This window comes from Populus trichocarpa, chromosome 4 (assembly GCF_000002775.5).
Source record: "Populus trichocarpa isolate Nisqually-1 chromosome 4, P.trichocarpa_v4.1, whole genome shotgun sequence".
Classification (NCBI taxonomy): domain Eukaryota; kingdom Viridiplantae; phylum Streptophyta; class Magnoliopsida; order Malpighiales; family Salicaceae; genus Populus; species Populus trichocarpa.
Genome location: NC_037288.2, coordinates 34,923 through 56,882, shown reverse-complemented (window position 1 = coordinate 56,882; position 21,960 = coordinate 34,923). Strand labels below are relative to the sequence as shown.

At 34.0% G+C, this 21,960-nt stretch overlaps 1 protein-coding gene across 1 annotated transcript; it reads left to right on the top strand.

The window, feature by feature from the left end:
* Positions 1–11,362: 11,362 nt before the first annotated feature.
* On the top strand, positions 11,363–13,416 carry LOC18097323 (2-methylpropanoate--CoA ligase CCL4). Its single transcript, XM_006383754.3, has one exon. The coding sequence runs from the start codon at positions 11,529–11,531 to the stop codon at positions 13,191–13,193; it is 1,665 nt and encodes a 554-aa protein (XP_006383816.2). The 5' UTR covers positions 11,363–11,528; the 3' UTR covers positions 13,194–13,416.
* Positions 13,417–21,960: the final 8,544 nt, after the last annotated feature.

The window sequence follows — 21,960 nt, the reverse complement described above, 5'->3', positions numbered from 1 at the left end:
TTGAAGACTGTTAACATTTTCAATTGTCAACATTTATCTCCTTGTCTTGTAGATGACTAGAACTCGAGGAAGAGAATTTTTAGAGAAAAAATATTTTTTTTAGTTATTATTAATTTATATTTAGTATAGAACGTGTTTTTTTTCGTGTTTAATTTTGGAAATCATGTCATAGTCTAATTTTTTATTTTTCAAAAAAATAATAAACAAAAAAATAAAATTTAAATAAATGAATGATAAAAAATAAAAAATTAATGAATAAAAAATAATTTAAGAATTGGGTCAAGACAACACAAATTGAAAGTTTAAGGACTAATAAGGATGAATTATTAATGTGAGAGTCAATTTGGTCAAAAATTAAAAGAATTAATAAGTTTGGGGACTTAATTAAACTCTAATTTAATAATTAAGAAATAACAAAATTTGGGGCTGATTTGGGTTAAAATTGCAAGAAATTAAAGTCCAATGACCAAAGTGAATAGGAGGTGATACCATAGGAGTTTAATTGATTTTTTTAGGGGTAATTTTGAAGGAATTAAAAGTTGAAGAGTTAATTAAGGACTGCATTGAATAATTCAGAAACCAGGGATTGTTTTGTAAATGATACTAAAATCCATGGGTCCAATTGCAATTGATCCAGGGGCAAAATTAAAAAAACAAAAGAGATTTTCCTTGAACAGGGGTCTAATTGCTAAATGTCAGAAGTTAAGGGGGCAATTTGAAAATAGCCATTTCGGATGAAACGGCGCCGTTTCAATTCAAACTGTTCATCACCTTCTTCGTTACCCCAGGGAAAACCGACTGACAGGAAGGAAAAGCGATTCGTCTCAGCCAGCTGCCCACGATCCCTCTCGCCCCTACGATGCATGCCATTACTGAGGCCACCTCATGGCATTCTCTGGCTTTATAAAAGGCAGAGAAAGGCCACGAACCAAGGAGGACGAAACGAACGAAAGAACAGAAAAACCAGGGGGGAAACCAGAGAGAGCAAACACAGGGACGAAGAGGGAAAAACCAGAGAACAGGGGGGAGACCCAGACGAACGAACAGAGAATACCAGGTGGAAAAACCCAGAAAAAGAAGACGGCGAAGAAGAACACACGCAGCAAAAACAAAAAGAAAACACACAGACTGAAAGAAAACGCAAAGAAAAAGAATAGACAGAGACAGTGTAGAGAGAGAGTTAAGAGAACACAGAGGAGAAAAAGAAGAAGAACGGAGAGACAAAGAGAAAACAGGCGACCAAAACAAGTGAAGATAAGAAGAAACAGAGGAGAGTGCCTGTTCGGCCAGCAGCCTCACGTCTTCATCGCCATCGTCTTCGTCTTTAAGTAGCAGCCCCTGCTCCTGAAACGAGTAAGCTTCTTCCCTGCGTTCTTTGTGTTTGCATTACACTGTGCGACTAGGCCTGTGACCAGGCTGGGCCGGTCCAGCCTGTAAGGCTGGGCTATACCCAGCCGAAAAAAGAAAAAGAGAATAGGTCAGGCTGGACCTGGCCTCCAGGCCCAGCCGGTCCAATTTGTTTTGAGCTAAGGGTGTGTTTGGCAAAACACACCCTTATGTCAATCTCCTTTATTTTATTCTTTTTTATTTTTAGAACTGGCCAAACGAGCCCCTTTTTTATATTAGAAAATTCCAAAACAAATTCGTGGATCCTTTTGAATTTATTTATGAGTCCCTTGTGCTTTTTTTATAATTTCACTGTATATTTGATTTGTGAATTTTTACTGTGAAATGCGAATCTGGTATGCGATACATACCTGCCTTTTTTTATATAAAAAAATAACAAAATATATATATGCTTTGCTTTCAATTCAAATTTTACTGGTTTATTCACTAGCGCTAGAGTCAGAAATACCATGCTTTTTTTGTGTTACGTAATATTTACCAACGTCATAATCAGGAATATTACAAGCAGACCATTGATAGTATAATCCAACAAACTCTTAGCAATTTAAGACAAAACCAACAATGCAGCCTACCTCAGGTAGGACGCTTAAGGGGTGATAATATATTTCTTTTTGTATAACCAGTCTCGTACCATATAATCTTTGTTTACCAGTTAGAGTTCCTAGTGACCATAATACTAGGTGACAACTCCTTAAATAAGACCTCTCCCCCCCCAAGAACAAGATATCTGTTCTTTTCGCATTGACATTTAATTTTTAAAGGTCATCGTGATGTCAGGTGTGACAAATCAAATATTGAGATTAATAATCTTATTTTTCTTTTTAAGTTTAGAAATCCATAAAATAATTCTATAATTATTGATCGAGATTCTTTCTCATTATAACTAAAGATAAAAGGTGTTGGGAAACAATGTTTCCCCACATCTATTAATCCAATATGTTGTTGTTTTTTTTGTTGCATTTTGACCTTTTTTTTCTTTTGTTATTATTTTTTTTCTAATTTAATTCTTATATGATATGTTTATGGGGTTTAGATTTATTTTAATTTATCTTTTATATGGTTATTGGAATAATAAAAAAATATTCTAGTATCAGGTTGGTATCAAAAAAATATCCCAGCATCACTGTATGGTCTATTTTTTAGAAATTTTAGTTAAATAAAAAATAATTAAAAAATTAGGTAAATAAACTTTGTGGATTCAATGACCTAGTTTGGCGAGGTACCTTCATTATTGGGGTTCAAGAATATTTAATTAATTGGATGAACCTTGAGTTTTTTTTTTTCAAAGTTAATAGCTGACAAATTCTATAATAATAAACAATTTTGTAATAGTTAACATAGTACTATAGGATTAAAATTGTTCTACAAGGAAAACAAAAACAGTAATTTAATTAAAACAAAATCACGTGCATATATCCTTATAATTAAAAAAAACTATATATTAATAATAAATATTTTTTCATAATTAATAAATTATATATATATAAAAAAAACATGTCCCCTCAATCTTTCATGGTAGACTATTAGGGAAAATACTATTCATTTAAACAATGTTTCTTTTCTATGGTCCTTATAATGTTTTACACTTTGGTCCCTTAATTTCTTTTTGTCTTCTTATTTGGCTCTTTAGAATTGTTTTTCATGCACACATATTAATATATCTTCTTGCGCGGCTAGGATCACATTGATCACTTGAAAGAGCATTTAAATAACTATTCTTCCAAAGACCACCACAAGTATTTTCCAATACTATAGCTCTAATGATCATTATTGACAACACAATTCACTCAAAAATCATGAATTGAAGACTGTTAACATTTTCAATTGTCAACATTTATCTCCTTGTCTTGTAGATGACTAGAACTCGAGGAAGAGAATTTTTAGAGAAAAAATATTTTTTTTAGTTATTATTAATTTATATTTAGTATAGAACGTGTTTTTTTTCGTGTTTAATTTTGGAAATCATGTCATAGTCTAATTTTTTATTTTTCAAAAAAATAATAAACAAAAAAATAAAATTTAAATAAATGAATGATAAAAAATAAAAAATTAATGAATAAAAAATAATTTAAGAATTGGGTCAAGACAACACAAATTGAAAGTTTAAGGACTAATAAGGATGAATTATTAATGTGAGAGTCAATTTGGTCAAAAATTAAAAGAATTAATAAGTTTGGGGACTTAATTAAACTCTAATTTAATAATTAAGAAATAACAAAATTTGGGGCTGATTTGGGTTAAAATTGCAAGAAATTAAAGTCCAATGACCAAAGTGAATAGGAGGTGATACCATAGGAGTTTAATTGATTTTTTTAGGGGTAATTTTGAAGGAATTAAAAGTTGAAGAGTTAATTAAGGACTGCATTGAATAATTCAGAAACCAGGGATTGTTTTGTAAATGATACTAAAATCCATGGGTCCAATTGCAATTGATCCAGGGGCAAAATTAAAAAAACAAAAGAGATTTTCCTTGAACAGGGGTCTAATTGCTAAATGTCAGAAGTTAAGGGGGCAATTTGAAAATAGCCATTTCGGATGAAACGGCGCCGTTTCAATTCAAACTGTTCATCACCTTCTTCGTTACCCCAGGGAAAACCGACTGACAGGAAGGAAAAGCGATTCGTCTCAGCCAGCTGCCCACGATCCCTCTCGCCCCTACGATGCATGCCATTACTGAGGCCACCTCATGGCATTCTCTGGCTTTATAAAAGGCAGAGAAAGGCCACGAACCAAGGAGGACGAAACGAACGAAAGAACAGAAAAACCAGGGGGGAAACCAGAGAGAGCAAACACAGGGACGAAGAGGGAAAAACCAGAGAACAGGGGGGAGACCCAGACGAACGAACAGAGAATACCAGGTGGAAAAACCCAGAAAAAGAAGACGGCGAAGAAGAACACACGCAGCAAAAACAAAAAGAAAACACACAGACTGAAAGAAAACGCAAAGAAAAAGAATAGACAGAGACAGTGTAGAGAGAGAGTTAAGAGAACACAGAGGAGAAAAAGAAGAAGAACGGAGAGACAAAGAGAAAACAGGCGACCAAAACAAGTGAAGATAAGAAGAAACAGAGGAGAGTGCCTGTTCGGCCAGCAGCCTCACGTCTTCATCGCCATCGTCTTCGTCTTTAAGTAGCAGCCCCTGCTCCTGAAACGAGTAAGCTTCTTCCCTGCGTTCTTTGTGTTTGCATTACACTGTGCGACTAGGCCTGTGACCAGGCTGGGCCGGTCCAGCCTGTAAGGCTGGGCTATACCCAGCCGAAAAAAGAAAAAGAGAATAGGTCAGGCTGGACCTGGCCTCCAGGCCCAGCCGGTCCAATTTGTTTTGAGCTAAGGGTGTGTTTGGCAAAACACACCCTTATGTCAATCTCCTTTATTTTATTCTTTTTTATTTTTAGAACTGGCCAAACGAGCCCCTTTTTTATATTAGAAAATTCCAAAACAAATTCGTGGATCCTTTTGAATTTATTTATGAGTCCCTTGTGCTTTTTTTATAATTTCACTGTATATTTGATTTGTGAATTTTTACTGTGAAATGCGAATCTGGTATGCGATACATACCTGCCTTTTTTTATATAAAAAAATAACAAAATATATATATGCTTTGCTTTCAATTCAAATTTTACTGGTTTATTCACTAGCGCTAGAGTCAGAAATACCATGCTTTTTTTGTGTTACGTAATATTTACCAACGTCATAATCAGGAATATTACAAGCAGACCATTGATAGTATAATCCAACAAACTCTTAGCAATTTAAGACAAAACCAACAATGCAGCCTACCTCAGGTAGGACGCTTAAGGGGTGATAATATATTTCTTTTTGTATAACCAGTCTCGTACCATATAATCTTTGTTTACCAGTTAGAGTTCCTAGTGACCATAATACTAGGTGACAACTCCTTAAATAAGACCTCTCCCCCCCCAAGAACAAGATATCTGTTCTTTTCGCATTGACATTTAATTTTTAAAGGTCATCGTGATGTCAGGTGTGACAAATCAAATATTGAGATTAATAATCTTATTTTTCTTTTTAAGTTTAGAAATCCATAAAATAATTCTATAATTATTGATCGAGATTCTTTCTCATTATAACTAAAGATAAAAGGTGTTGGGAAACAATGTTTCCCCACATCTATTAATCCAATATGTTGTTGTTTTTTTTGTTGCATTTTGACCTTTTTTTTCTTTTGTTATTATTTTTTTTCTAATTTAATTCTTATATGATATGTTTATGGGGTTTAGATTTATTTTAATTTATCTTTTATATGGTTATTGGAATAATAAAAAAATATTCTAGTATCAGGTTGGTATCAAAAAAATATCCCAGCATCACTGTATGGTCTATTTTTTAGAAATTTTAGTTAAATAAAAAATAATTAAAAAATTAGGTAAATAAACTTTGTGGATTCAATGACCTAGTTTGGCGAGGTAACCTTGGTTGCCCTAGTTTACGAGTTTAGCGGGGTACTTTTTTCTTTCTTTTTTTCTAATTAAACTTGATTATGTGACTGTTTATTTTTCTTATTATCATATGGTTAAAAAAATAGTTTGGAAAAAAAAACATGTTATTAAATTTTAGAAAGTCCAAGGGCCTTTTGACGGGTATGAAGAGTTTAACTTTTCTTTTTCTTTTTTATTTGTTTATAAATTCATTTTTTTTGGACTGATTGAGAATGGAGTTTCATAATTTGTTTCTTTTTTTTTTCTATGAGGTTATCATAGTCTTAAAATAAAGAAGTCTTAGTATTGATTTGATGCTCGATTTTACGATTGTCTATTTTTGTTATTATATAGTTGTATTGATTTGATGCTTGATTTTACGATTGTCTATTTTTGTTATTATATAGTTAAATAAACAATAGTTTAGAAAAAAAAAAGTTATCAATCCCAATAGAGTATATTACCCAGTTTGTGGGTTTGACATGTTGACCCGGGTTACCCAATTCAGGATTTAGTGGGTTTACCCATCAAACCTAATATGTTTTTTTTTAGTTTCTGATCCTTTAAATTTTCTAATTATTTCTTTATTTCACTCTTATTTAATATTGGATTGGTTGAGAAATAAAATTCATGATTTATTTTTCTACTTTCTATAGGGTTATCACAATCTCGAATAAATATTTTTTTAGGGTTGAAAGCATCTAATATTACCAAAAAATTAAACAAAAATAATTTACAAAAACAACAAAATTATTAAACCTATTGAAGTTCATAACCTAGGTCGCAGGGTGACGAAGATCGATTCAATCCGGCATCGTCTCAATATTAAAAAAAGTTGTTGTTTTAAAGTTTTTTAAAAGCCTTGTCATGTTTTTTTACCGGTTATCCAAGTTGTCTTTGGATCTATTAAATTGAATAATCATTTTGGATCAGTTCCCACGTGGTTTAATTCAAAACTCGAGCTAGCCAACGAGCCTGGTTGGCAGGTTTTAAGATCAAATCGCTTGATTAGATTTAATGATACTGCCAAAAAAAATCTCTATACTCTTAACATTGTTTTTAAATTTAGAAAAAGAAAAATCTGACCCGCAGCAAAGCGCTTGTGGATATGCTAGTTATAATTATAATAAAAGCTAAATGGTGTTGGGAAATCACTGTAGATTAAGAGAAAATTCACTGTGGATTGTAATAATAGTTTAACTTTTAATTTTTCATCTTTTCGCGAGACGTTTCTTTGGCTTTCTTTTTCTTACCTAACGAGTGGGTGGCGCTCGTGCTATTAAAGAGGCGTGTGTGACGATTTCTGGTGGTCAAATCTGGTCATCCGTCATCTCACTAGATGCGCAGTTGTGCCCTCTTTCACATGGTGTGGCGCGTATAGAAAGATAATGGTTGGATTGCCGTCGGTGATCAATTGTTTGAGTTTTTTCTTTCTTTTCTCTTTCATGACATCTAAAGTGTATAATTGTCTTTTTTATTTGTTATTTGTCAGATCAGACATGTTTTCCATATCCAAGCACATTAGGTCTGGCGTGACTGCCAGACCCAAGGCAAGACCAACACACCCTGAGTTTGGCATAGTTTGCTAGACTCGCATGCCTAGGTCCATGCCAAACTAGCACACTTGGGTCTGCCATACCTGCTCCTGGGTCTCGCAACCATGCCAAATCTAAGAGCTTTAAGTCTGGTGGTTTTGCCAGACATAAGCGACTTTAGTCTGAGCTGATGATAATTAAAATGTTGAGACTTATAATTTTTTTTAATATTTAAATTATTCTTAAAGTATCCTAAACAGAAATCAAAATTAAAAAATTATTTATAAACAACAAATCATTGTAAAAAATCTAATTTAACGTTTTAGACCTAAAAATTCAAATCATATCTTCCTATTGAAATAATTTATTTATTTTATTTATGAATTTGTTATTCCTTCAATAAAAATTCTATCTTTTCTCTTTTTTTTTCATCTTTTTTTAACTTTTTTTTATCTCAATGCCTGGGTTTGGCAGCCATGCCAGACTCAAGCGACTTGAGTCTGAGCAGGTGATAATTAATATGTTGAGACTTATAATTTTTTTATTTTTTATAAAAGAACATTTAAATTATCCTTGAAGTATTCTAAACAGAAATCCAAGTTCAAAAATTATTTATAAACAATAAATCATAAAAAAAATATAATCTAACGTTTTAGATCTAAAAATTCAGATCTTATCTTTCCATTGAAATAATTTATTTTTTATGTTTATGAATTTGTTATTCCTTCAATAAAAATTCTATATTCTCTCTCTCTCTCTCTCTCTTCTCTTTTGTAACTATTTTTTTTAACTCAACGCTTGGGTCTGACATGACCCAAGCGCCTGGTCTGGCAACAATAACAGATCCAAACAACTTGGATCCTTTTGTCATGCTAGACCCAAGAATCTTGAGTCTAGTGACAATGCCTAAGCTCTTGGATTTAACATTGATTTTATTATTTTTAAATTCAAAAGCTGCGATGGAACAATGTTTAATTGAATTTGATAAACAAATTATTTGGTTATTAAATCTAAGATATTTGAGTCTAGTATGATAATCAAACTTAAAATATTTAAAATATTTTTATATTTTAAAAAAATTAATATTGATTCGCTGCCCAAACGAGTGATAATATAAAAAAAATTAGATCTAAAATTAGTATAAACAGGGATTTTCTACTTTATTTCATTAGATTTTAATTGAAAAATTAAATCATATCTTATAACTTTTGATGGGATAACCTTTCTCAGCCAAATACTCTGGATTTCTGCGCTCAGAATGCATTTCTGACAGTAAAAGCGGCCTTCTTTCTACGACTTTTGTTAAAGCTGCGGTCTTTATGACCCTTTATTGGATCTTCACCTAGGCCTGCAGAGAGTGTGCTTTAATTTTATATATTTTATTTTGTGCTTAAATAGAGAGTGTGTTTCATGACAGTCGGTCGGTCCCATTTCGTGTCATCCTCCACACAAGTCTTTTTTTTTTTTTGTAATACATTTATTTTCAAATAGACAACGCAACTACCCCAGTCCTCTGCATTAAAACTAGAAGGAGTTTTTTCTTAATATTTAATGAGCTTAATGATAAAAGATTTTTTAATTGAATAAGTACATGACAGAGCATAGCAAACACGAAATTTTGTATTTTCTCATAACTTTATATTATTTATTAATATCCTTTCAATGTCAAGAATGGTCTAATCTTGATAGTCTGGTTATTTGTGAATAAACAAGTCTTTTTCAATATTAATATTTGAGAGCGGCTATCATCTTACTAGAAGATCATGTTAATTGATATAAATAACAGTTGAGGGATTCAAAATAATATATATTTAAAATTATTTTTTATAAAATTATTTTTTTTAAACCATAACTATAAAAGTTATCACAATACCGACACCGTGACAGCTACATAAAGTGCATTCCTCATCATTCACCATCTCACGAGTTTCACGAGCGGCACTGCCACCATGATTTGTTGGCCTTTGTAGCTTCCTAGATGCCTTTTCTTTGAATCACATCAAATTTTTCCAAACATTATAAAATATTCATATTCAGACAAGGCAATGACAACAACTTTTAAATTGAGCAAGCAGAATCTAGGATTAGGATCCGGATCATTTATATGAATTAATTAAATAAATTTAATTAATTTAATAATATGAATATAAAAAAATCAATAATATATATTAAAAACTGATAATGACTAATCAAAAAATTAATAAATACTTGTCAATATTATAAAAAAATACCTCTAAATATTCTTAAAAGGCCTACCGATCTTATTTGATAACAAAACTAAAATTAAATAAAAATAAGATAACCTCATTAAAAAAAAAATTCAAAGCTCAATTATTAGATGTTGAAGAATGAACTGAAAAATAAATAAATAAAAACCTAACTCAAGTCAGCATGCCAAATTCATGTCTTGGTTATGAGATTGAGACAACCCTATATAAAATAAATTGAATAAGAAAATGAAGTTTAACTCTCTAGCAAACTAAATGATGAAGGAAGAAACTGAAAAAAATCAACTAAAAAACATATAAAAATCCGAGTCAACTTGACTAAATTGCGACCTGAGATATGAGATTGGGATAACCTAATAGAAAGGAAAGAGAAAAATATTATGAATCTCAAGGCCTGATAACCTAATGTTGAATGATAAATTAAAAAAATAATTAAAAAAAAGAACATAAAAAAATAAACGAAGTCAAATTAGACTTGTGACTTGGGTCATGAGACTGACATTAACCCATAAAAAACAATCACAAAAAAATCACGAAGTGAAATTCTCTATCATCCAAATATTGATGGATAAAATTGAAAAAAAAATCAATTAAGAAAAACATTAAAAAAATAAAAAAAATAGCAATAAAAAAGTGAAGATAAAATCTAATATAAAAATAAAATAAAATAAAAAAATAAGAGATGAAATTGAAAAATAAAATAAATCAAGAAAATGATACAAAAAATAAATAATAATAATAATAATAATAATAATAATAATAAAAATTAAATAATAAATAAATGAATCAAATAATGAAAAAAGAAATTAAAAATTAAAATCAACAAACAAAGTCAAGTGTTATAATTTCTTGTTTCGCCAAGTGCAGTAAGAAAAGCATGAATCTTTTATCTTTTATCTGATAATTGCACATTTAAGAAAGTATCTCTTGTCAGTTTGCTCCACATGCTATGGGTTTAGTTATTGTCGTATCACGACAAACAAGTAGTTGGTGAACAATATTGAGCAGCAGTGACCATCGATGCCATATTTGACAATATTCAACTCTGATCGATCTGGTGGGATATTGGCCAGATTGCCGGATAAAGAATTCTCCAAGAGGCGAGGAGAGAGATACTTTCGCAAGTAGTAGTAGTACAAGTATATCTTAGTATTGGTTTTGTAAAAACTATGGTTGATTCGGGAAAAAAAATGTTTTATGTTTTTGTCCCAGGATATCCTCTGTCACTCTTCCAAGTCAGGAGATAAAACCTTTTCCTGGCTTCATGGGGCATCTTAAAACAAGTTCCACTACCAGCGATGATTCGAATTTAATTACTAGTGCCTTTGCATCGTGAAAAGTAGTGTTGGGCAGTCGAGAAACACGGGACATAGCATTAAAAGAGTTTGGGTGTCTTTCACTTCAAACAAATACCCGTGTGAAATTCATTAACCATTCATATCTGGCACTCACGGAGGTCAATCTTAAGTGCTGGAAGCTACTGCTAAGGTACTCCCCCTCATCTAGAAAGGATAGGCAATTGAGAGAGAATAGGGCGAGGGAACGCTTGGAAGAAGCACCTTTCCTGTGCTTGTCTTGTATCACGGTATACCGAAGATATGAGTCAAAATAGGTAACAGAAGGGGAGGGATTGTTTTTTATATCTTTGTGTCTATTTTTTTATTTAAAAAAATATGTTAAAAAATATCTAATATCTCTAGTTATTCTCCGGTCTCGTTTTTCATAGTTAAGTACATGCATTGACATTTAAATCGTAAAAGAATCCCTTACTACTCTATAAATCACAATAGAATTATAATTAGACTTCCTCCACATAAATACACTCCTCACTCCTAGTAAATGTCATCGGATCCTTGTGGCTTATTATAACACAACACTTCCAGACTATACCACAGAGAGAGAGAGAGAGACTCAGAGTGATGGATGAGCTGAGACCAAGACCAGCAAACTCCTATGCTCTAACTCCCGTAGGCTTTTTGGACAGGGCAGCGATAGTGTATGGTGATTGCCCCTCCATCATCTACAATAACATATCCTACACCTGGTCCCAGACCCACCGTCGATGTCTCCAACTGGCTTCATCTCTATCATCCATCGGTCTGAACAACGGCCATGTCGTCTCTATCTTAGCCCCCAATATCCCTGCCATGTACGAGCTCCATTTTGCAGTCCCTATGGCCGGCGCCATCCTCAACACCCTCAACACTCGCCTTGACGCGCGTACCATCTCCCTCCTCCTCTGTCACGCCGAATCCGAGCTCCTCTTTGTAGATCTTATGTCTGTCTCCTTAGTCAACGAAGCTATCTCCCTGCTTCCATCCAGCGCCAAACCTCCACTCCTCGTCCTCATAGCCGATGATGATGAGGTCCTCCCCCAACAACCATCACCTACCATTCACTTCTACGATACCTACGAAGGGTTGTTGGAGAAGGGTGATCCTGCCTTCAACTGGACCCGTCCCAAGAATGACTTTGACCCTATTGTACTGAACTACACATCAGGCACGACCTCATCTCCTAAAGGCGTGGTGCACTGCCACAGGGGTCTCTTCATCGTGACCCTTGATTCGCTTGTTGATTGGTCATTCCCGAAACAGCCTGTCTTCTTGTGGACCCTGCCCATGTTTCATTCCAATGGATGGAGCTATCCCTGGGGCATGGCTGCCGTTGGTGGAACCAACATATGTCTCCGTAAATTCGATGCACCCACGATCTATGGTTTGATTAAAAAGCATGGGGTGACTCACATGTGTGGTGCACCTGTGGTTCTCAACATGCTATCAAACTCTCCCATCACTATGGAACCTTTAAAGAATCCAGTCCATATTATAACAGCCGGGGCTCCACCACCGGCCACCATACTCTCCCGCACGGAGTCCTTGGGGTTCGTAGTGGGGCATGGTTATGGGCTGACAGAAACTGGTGGGATTGTTGTCTCGTGCGCCTGGAAAAGGCAGTGGAATCTTTTTCCCGCAACTGAGAGAGCGAGGCTGAAAGCAAGGCAAGGAGTGAGAACAGTTGGAATGACTGAGGTGGACGTGGTGGATCCTGTGACAGGAATGAGCGTGAAACGAGATGGATTAACACTTGGTGAGATTGTTCTAAGAGGTGGGTGCATCATGCTGGGTTATCTCAAGGACCCAGTAGCTACAGCCAAGTGTATGACAGAGAATGGTTGGTTCTGCACTGGAGATGTAGGTGTGATGCATCCTGATGGTTATTTAGAGATCAAAGATCGATCGAAGGATGTCATCATTAGCGGTGGAGAGAACTTGAGCAGCGTAGAGGTTGAGTCAGTGCTATACACATTTCCAGATATTAACGAGGCGGCGGTTGTGGCACGACCCGATGAGTTTTGGGGCGAGACGCCCTGTGCGTTTGTGTCTTTGAAGGAGGCCTGTTGTAGGATCCCAACGGAGAAGGAAATCATTGAACATTGCAGGGGTAAGTTGCCACATTACATGGTGCCCAAAACAGTGGTTGTTAAGGAAAAACTGCCCAAGACATCAACTGGGAAGATCCAAAAGGCTGTGCTTCGAGACATGGCCAAGGCAATGGGCTCGTCAAGAGCCAGTCGCATGTGATATAGATCACGTTCGTACGAGTGGAGCTTGTCCTATGAATGCAGCAGTTCATTAATTACTTTTATTTTAAAAAAATTCATGTGTATGAAGCAAGCAAGCTGGATTGCATAGTTAAAACTGTATCCGTGTTTTCTTTGGCTATTAGTTTTATGGTTTTTTTAATATACTCTTGATAATTATAAAAATAAAATAAAATTGTATCCGTGTTTTCTTTGGCTATTAACTTATGGCTTTTTTTAATATACTTTCTATGATTATATATATAAAAAAAACTGTATCCGTGTCCTGATACCAGCAGAAATGTGTGGTGTTCTTTGTGTGTGTGTGTGTGTGCGCAGTGTGAAGATATTGCGGTTGGTTTCCTTCTGTCTTCTCTCTTTGATCAATCGATTCAAGAGTTCAATTATTAATTTTTTTTTGGAAGTGATTAGTTCAATTAATTTGGGTTTTGACTTTCGGATGGACGGCAAAAACAGCTCTGTTGATCCACCCCGGTAGAATAGACAGAAGTAGGAAAGAAATTTTGAAAATATCTTAATCAAAAATCTAAATGTACGAAAATAGAAACATGGTTTATTATGAGTATTACTATATGTCTGGTAGAGGGTTAGCGCAGAGTAAAATTTATGTTGATCATGTATTTTTAAGGGAAGATAATGATGACCCCTCAAAACCCTCTTTTTGGTAGGTAAAATTTAAATTTCAAAGCAGTTTTTTTTTAAAATGATTTTCAAAGTACATTTTCAAATTAATGTTTTTTTGATGGTTCTAATACAAGGATGTCAAACTTATATATATATATATATATATATATATATAATAAAATTGATTCAGTATTTTTCAGATGAAACTGTTACCAAACACATTCTTAACTTTCTTAATGGTAGGTGTAAGGTGTTCCAATTTGATCGTTGCGTGCAAAGAGAACAGACAACCACATGAGATAATCCCTTCGCATACTTCCTTTAGCATGTCTATGAAGACGGTGACCATTAACAAATGCTAGCAAGCAATTCATGGAAAGATGTGACAGTTTTGTCCATTTTGTAATGGACAAGTGCAAGTGTTGTCTTTTTGTGTGAAATTGCAGGATTTACATTTCTGAACCCAAAACTTATCTTCACACCTATTGGCGTACCGATCAATCACGTGAGAACCTATTATAAAAATTCAACTACAATATAAAATCTTTTTGTAAACAATTAAGAGAATCTAAAAATCAGAAATATTATGAATGGGATATGTTAGATTATCTATCCTTCTTTTTTTTTTCCCTCCAAATACTTTTGAATATCTATCTCTATATATTCAAAGTATTAAAAAAATAGATAGATACATTAAAATACATAACATCCCTGGTGGCAAGTTGTAAACCGTGCCAATAAAAATAAGGAGCAACAAATGACCCGAATGAATTGAATCCGTCTGTATACAACTTAAGATGCACGTTCCTTAATTCAACTGAAAAGTGAGAATACACACTGTTAGTATTGAATACTTGACTCTCTAAAGACTACATTTCTATAAAAATAAGTCTAGACAACTATGATGGCCTAACTGAGTTGAGATTTGGTCATCCAAAATAGTGACTCCATATGAAAAATCTTCCCATAACCTTCTGAGGGTCTGCGTGTATTTGGTATAATAATTTAGAGCCAAGCTTCTTCGAAGGGTTTAGTGACCTTAATGTTAAGATAATGGAACACATCAACATTAATTTACCCTCCAAGAAAAGCTCTACGGAGCTATTTAGTGTTACTTAGCAAGAGTTCAAGTCTACTTGAGCATATTTGAAGAGGTTCAATGAGTATATGCTCAAGGTGGAAGAGTTGCTTGAGCTAGTAGCCTTAAATGACGTAATAAGAGGGGTAAAGGAAAATGTCCTTTAGAGAAAACTTTATGCCTTAACAAACAAAAGCTTGCTCAGGTGATACAAGTCATGGAAAAACACATACAGGTGGAAGAAGCTAGTTTGTTGTGACATGAACTTCCTTGTTTTTACAAGGACAATCAATATGAAGGACTTTCCAAGCAAAGTAATTCTAGAAATGAAAGTTCGTGGAAGAAGTATGAGGGACCAACCCATGGCTTTTAGTGTATCCTGAGGGTTTATTACTCTCTTGAATCTAAATAGGATCACCTACTCAAAGTTATTAGGACAGTTAAAGCAAACACCTACCACCTCCAAGACATGCTCCTTTTAAGAACCTCCTTCATACCTATTACTTCACCTCAGGATACATAATCCTAAATAGGAATGTAAGTTTATTTTTGAAATAAAAATAATGTATCTCTGACATACATATCTTATCTACAGATCTCTAGTGAGGGCTTTCGATCACTTTTTATGGATTAACTTGGTTTTCCTAGTGCAATAACACAACTCTCCTTGAAAAGGATTGACTTGATCTCTTCAGGGAAGTAGTCTCACACCCTCCAAGGGATTGGTATGAGGTCTCCCTAGTTTAGTAGCATCATTCTCCAAGTTATGCTTAAGGGTCTCTCACCAATTCGTCAGGGGTTAACCTTGGATCCCTCATTCTCTAGTGTAATATTTGATTCATCTATTCTCTAAGTGATGCCTAAGGGCCTCTCACTAATTTACCAGGGTTTGATCTTAAATCCTCCATTCTCCGGTATAATCTTAGACTAGCCCATTCTTTAGGTGATGTCAAAGGGCCTTTCACCAATTCTTTAGGGGTTGATCTCGGATCCTCTATTCTCTAATACAGTCTCGGACTAACATATTCTTTAAGTGATGTCTAAGAGCCTCTTACAAATTCACTAGAGATTGATCTTGGATTCCCCATTATCTAATGTAGTCTCGAACTAGCATATTTTCCAAGTAATGCCTACGAGCCTTTCGCCTATTTACCAGGGATTGATCTCGGATCTCCCGCCTCTCCAATGTAGTCATGGATTGGCATGACTCTCTAATGGGGTTCCCAATCCTCAATCTATCTCCAGGAATGATTTTTGACTTCTCACTTTTAGATACAATCACTTTATAGTGGGGGGGTCCCCATACCCATTGACAATGATAGGGAGGTCGCATACCTCCCATACTCTTCAGCAGGGGGATTCCAAGCTACTCACCACTACTAGAGAGGCTATAGACCTCCCACTTTTCGGTGATATTTTTCTCCAATTAAAGGTCTCTAAACCCATATAAGTTTTTGTTGAAAGAAGAAAGAAAGGGGAAAGCACATATAAGTTTACTTTTTAAAAAATCATTAATAATTTTCATGGCTATTTTTTTCAATACTGGAAAGTTCATTTTTATTGTTTATCTTTTAAGAAAAATCATATTTAATTGCATTACCTATATTTTATTACCCTCTATATATTAATCAATTTTATCTCAATTAAGGATGTTTGAGCTTAAATTAAAAGACCAAGGACTAAATTAGAGATTGCCTAATCTCAATTACTAAAACCCTAATTTTGAGGGTTTAAGAAAAACGATGTTGTTTTGGTTAGGGTCCTCCCATCTTGGCTGATCGTGAACCACTATTCTGGGGAATAATCGTGGCAACTCTGGCCACCACTGGATGAATGAAAATCGTCATTCTACATAGGAGCTATGTCATAATTTCTCAATGTTTGTGCCCCACCTACCACGTGGAAACCATCAACATCTTGTCCTAAGGCAATCTTGTCTAGTTCAGTAAAATTTAACAATTTACATCTAACTTTAGATCGATGGTGGGAAGGCTACAGGCTATCAAATCAAGCATGGTTTGATCCTAGTTGAGGACTAACATCCCCTCTTACAGAATCTATGGCTTGGTTGGCTTTAATGACCTGTCATTTGCCATGATTAGTTCATGAAAAGTGCACCTCTAATCATCCATTTTTGGCCAAGTTTCTGCAATAAAGTTCTCAACTTTTTCTAGATATTCCAAGAGTTTATTAGACATTTAGGGAGAGGGAAAACAAAAGAAAATGAGATGAGAGTGATACCCTAATAAATCAGAGACAAAATGGGAAAGAATCCTCTATGATCTAGTTTTGGAAAACAACCCCCAAACCCATAAATGGTTTCATAACCACTTGCCCTTTGAAGGCCATAAAAGACGTGGCTTTTGAAGCTTGAAAAGGGGACTAGAGAGGAGAAAAAAGCCATGAAAAAAAACATTAAAAGAAAACCAAATTAGTAATCGTCTATTAAACATCATAAAACACCAAATTACCCAACTCAAACAAACAAGCATATTGCTACTTGCATTGAAAGAAACTTGAACTTATATGCAAAAAAAAATAATCAAAACATGGTCAAATAAAATAAAAAACATCATTAACAAAACATGAATGAATGGATTAAAGATTAAAATATAGAGGGAAATGGGTATTTTGTATGTGTTACACCCCTCTATCAAGTTAAGTAATATACCTTTAAGAGACGGTTACAACCGATTTTTGCTTCTTTTGCTTGATTTGAGCATATTCCAATAGCCTCTTCCAAACAAATTTTAACCTCCTTCTTCACAATATCTTCTCCCTTCTTAACACATAATATTTATAACCTTTTTTTAATTCTATTTTGTGGTATTGTCTTGATTTCTCTGTGTTTCCTTTTTTTCCTCTCTCCTTTTCTTCTAAAAAATCTCCTTTTTTTGTAGCCTAAAAAGGACATGTGGTTATGAAACCATTTATGAATTTGAAGGTGGTTTTTCAAAATTAGATCATAGAAATTCTTTTCCATTTTGCCTTTGATCTGTTAGGGGATCATTCTCCTATCTTTTCCTTATATTTTCCCTCTCCTTATATCTCTAAAATCTTTTGGAATTTCTAGAAAAGTTGGGAACTTCATAACTGGAACTTGGTCGAAAACAACTGATTAGGAGTGCACCTTCCATGAATTAATCATGGAAAATGGGAGGTCATTGAAGCCAACGAAGCCTTAGATCCTGTAGAAAAGGGTGTTATTCTTCAACTAGGAGCAAACCATGCTTGATTTAGTGGCTTGTAGCTTTTCCACCATCGATCAAAAGTTGGGTGTAACATTGTCAAATTTTACTGAATTGAATAAAGCTTTCTTGGGACAAGAAGTTGAGGGTTTCCACGTGGCAAGTGGGGCACAAGCATTGAAAAAGATAGTTATAACCTCGTAGAGAGGAAGCTCTTTTGTCGAATGGTTAGAGCCCTTGAGGTGGTTAAAGATGTCATATTCATTTGCCTGAAAGTGGCATCTTGACCAACCTTCACATGTTGAAGAAGATGGTGAACAAGGCCAGATGATGTGTCACTCATTCTCTTAATTAAAATTGAGTGACATGTCGTTCTACTTAAACCCTAGAAATTAGGGTTTAAGGTTTTCTAATTGGGATTTTACAAACTTTAATTTGGTTTTTTTTTTGTTTAAATTTTAGCATATACACCCTCAATTAACCCTAAAACATTTAAATTTTTGCAATCATACCACTGGAAAATCTTGATTTGACTCTTTTGATTTGAGTGTATTTTTCATATTGGTCTTTGGTTTTCAAATTATGCAATTTGACCGTTATAAACCATTAAACTTTCAATTTCTTTCAAATTGACCCCTGATTTTGATTCATTTTAGCCCTCAAATCTGCACACATGTTCCATTTTGGTCATTGGTTTTGAAATTCTTTAATTTAGCCTTAAATTGACATCTAAACTTTGATTTTCTTGTAATTTCAGCCCTGGTTCCATCTGATTAAGCTTGTAAAAATTAAATTTGATCCTTCAAAATTCTAATCTTCTCAATTAAACTAAAATTAAGCTTTCAAACTTAATTTTTTCACCAATTAAGTTCTTAATAAAATTAATTTGACCCATAAAATTCTAATTAAGTTCTTACACTTAATTAATTCTTTTTATTTTGGCCTAAATTAATTTTAAAGTTAATTAAATCTTTAACTAGGCCTATGATTAAAATATAATTAAGTCCTCAAACTTAATTTTTATGCAAATTCATCTAATATTCACTTAAGTTAAACTTGAATTTGCATAGTCTTTAACATCTATGTCCTTCAAGGATGCAACTGAATTTTCAATATTGTCAAAGATTTAGTTTGGTCTTTCCATCTCTTATTTATGCATTTGGATCTTTCTTTATCCTATCTTGCCAACCAAGTCACTTGTGCTCTTGTATTTTTTTATTTTTTATAGAAGAAAATGATAATTTTTTAGGACCAAAATTGGATTATGACACCAATTATTTTCTTAACTGGCTGAATCTTAATCCATACTCCTTAAGTATTCATTTCATCATATTTCAAACAAGTACACACAACTTCTACATCTTTATATCATTTCAAAATTTTCTCTAAGCATTATTCCACTTGATTAAGTATAACTAAACTTATACTTTTCAAGTGATGGTTTCTAGGATTAAAACCCATATTCATGAATAATAGTCCAAGTTATACACAAGTACTCTATTTCTACCATTGTGAAAAGTGTCTTCCTTATTCTCTCTTAACATGGTTGAAACCAAGACCCCATCTTCAACAAGTCTAGAATACACTAGCATGCTACTAAATCATAAACACCTCATACTTCTTTGTATTAATTAACACAATGTATGTCCCATAACACTAAGTAACCTCACTAAATTTGTAACTTCTAAACATACAAAATTTGATTCTAATCAACGTTCTTCAAGATAATACACCCTATATTTTGGGAAAAATGTAAAACAACACATTTAAAAATTTCCCTTCCAACTCCCTTATTTGGTCGAAACATTAGGTCTTCTAAACATCCATTTCTCTTCAAGATTTCTTTTCAATTTTCTCATATTTGTAAGTTATTCCTTCTCTACTTTACTTGCTATCAAGCTTACACACAAAAAAAGAAGAATAACTTGTTCTTTGTTAATTCATACATGTTCTTTCAAGTATATTCACATCAAGGTCAAATTAAAGAAATCTCTAAACATTCATTTCAACAAAAATCATTATAATTATGTTTAACAACATTAATTATCAACATGCATGTACATATATTTACTTAAAATATTCCTTTAATTTTTTTTTCTCTTTGGTCGAATACTAGAGCTTCCAAACATTCCATTTTTCTGTCATTTCTAATCATTTCTTTCATATTTCTTATTCATTTCATCTTTACTCTACTTGCATATTGCGATTTCTCCATTTTCTTAAGGTTGTTCAAAAACCCTAACTTGAGAATTTGGGGCTTTACATCAATACTTACCAAGAATGTCTCTAAATTGACTCGTGTGTGTTTAAGACTATTTTTTTTCTTTGATTTTCCAACTCCAGTTTCTTCCTCCCTCACAGCTTCTTTTCATTTCTTTCTCTCTAAAATGGTTTTTCCCTTATCTAGTTTAAACCCATAAGTATAGTTCTCATGTTTATTTTATTGTCTCTCTTTTTTTCTAAGCTTAATAGGTGCATACAAGGGTTTTTGATGAGATGGTCTTGAAGAGAACATCAAAATGAAGAGGTTTTTCTCCTCTTCAAGCTGTCAGCCTCCTTAAAAAAAAAAGGGGCTGACTTGTTTTTATTTATTATTCATTTTTCCCTTTAATCCCTATCTTGTATGGTTTTTCTCTTTACCCCTTTTATAAAACTACATTTATGAATCATCCCTTGTTCTCTTAAGCTCTATTTCATGTTTACAAGCCTATTTATTTCTTTTATTATTGCATTACCCTCCTAACTTAATTTAATCCCTCTTCTAAATAAACATTCATGTACTAATGAATTTCTAAGTTTTCTTCTCAGGTTTATAATATTTTACATTTTTCATTGTCTTGGTCATACTTCATTTCTACAAGTTGATTACACTCTCGTATTGTTGGCCATTTTCTTCTTGGAATTTATTTGGAACATATAATATCTAACCATACTTTTTACCAAGATCTACACCAAAAACCAAGGCAAATACCCATTGAACATAACCTCGACGAGCCAACACTAAATAGACTTGAAATCCAAGGAAAATATTCACCAGAACAGACTAGGATGAACCAAGCCCAAAATCAAAGGCAAATACCTATAGAAACAACCTAATACCTATGGACATGGGCCTTGATGTGTTGGGACCAACCAAGAATAGAAACCAAGGCAAATACACACTAAAACAGGCCCCACAAGGTTGAGACAAATTGAGCCCAAAATCCAAGGAAAATACCCACTGAAACGAGCCCTAAAAGGCCAAGACTAATCAGGCCCAGAAAGCCAAGGCAAATCCTCACTGAAATAAGCTCTAAAGGGTCGGGACCAACCGGGCATGAGAATCATAGCAAATACCCACCACTACAGGCCCTAATGGGCCACGACAAACCATGCCTGAAATTCAAGTAAAATACCCACCAAAACAGACCCCAATAGACCAGGACTAATAAGGCCTAAAAATCAAGGCGAATAACCACATAAATGAGCCATAATGGGCCAAAACCAACTGGGCCTGAAATCCAAGGCAAATACACACCCGAACGGACCTTATTGGGCCAAGACCAATCACACCTGAAATCAAAGGCAAATACACACTGAAACAGGCCCTGACAGACCAGGACTAACTAGGCCCGAAATCCAAGGCAAATAAGTAACGAAAAGGGTCATGAATCATGATGAGCTGGAACCAACAAAGCCCAAAAACCGAGGCAAATACCCACCGAAAGGGCCTCGACTGGTAGCTACAAATCAGGCTTGAAATCCAAGGCAAATACACACTGAAATAGGCCTTGACATGTAGATACTAACCAGACACGAAAACCAAGGCAAGTACCTGACGAAAAGGGCCCTGACAAACAAAGACCAGCCGAGAACAA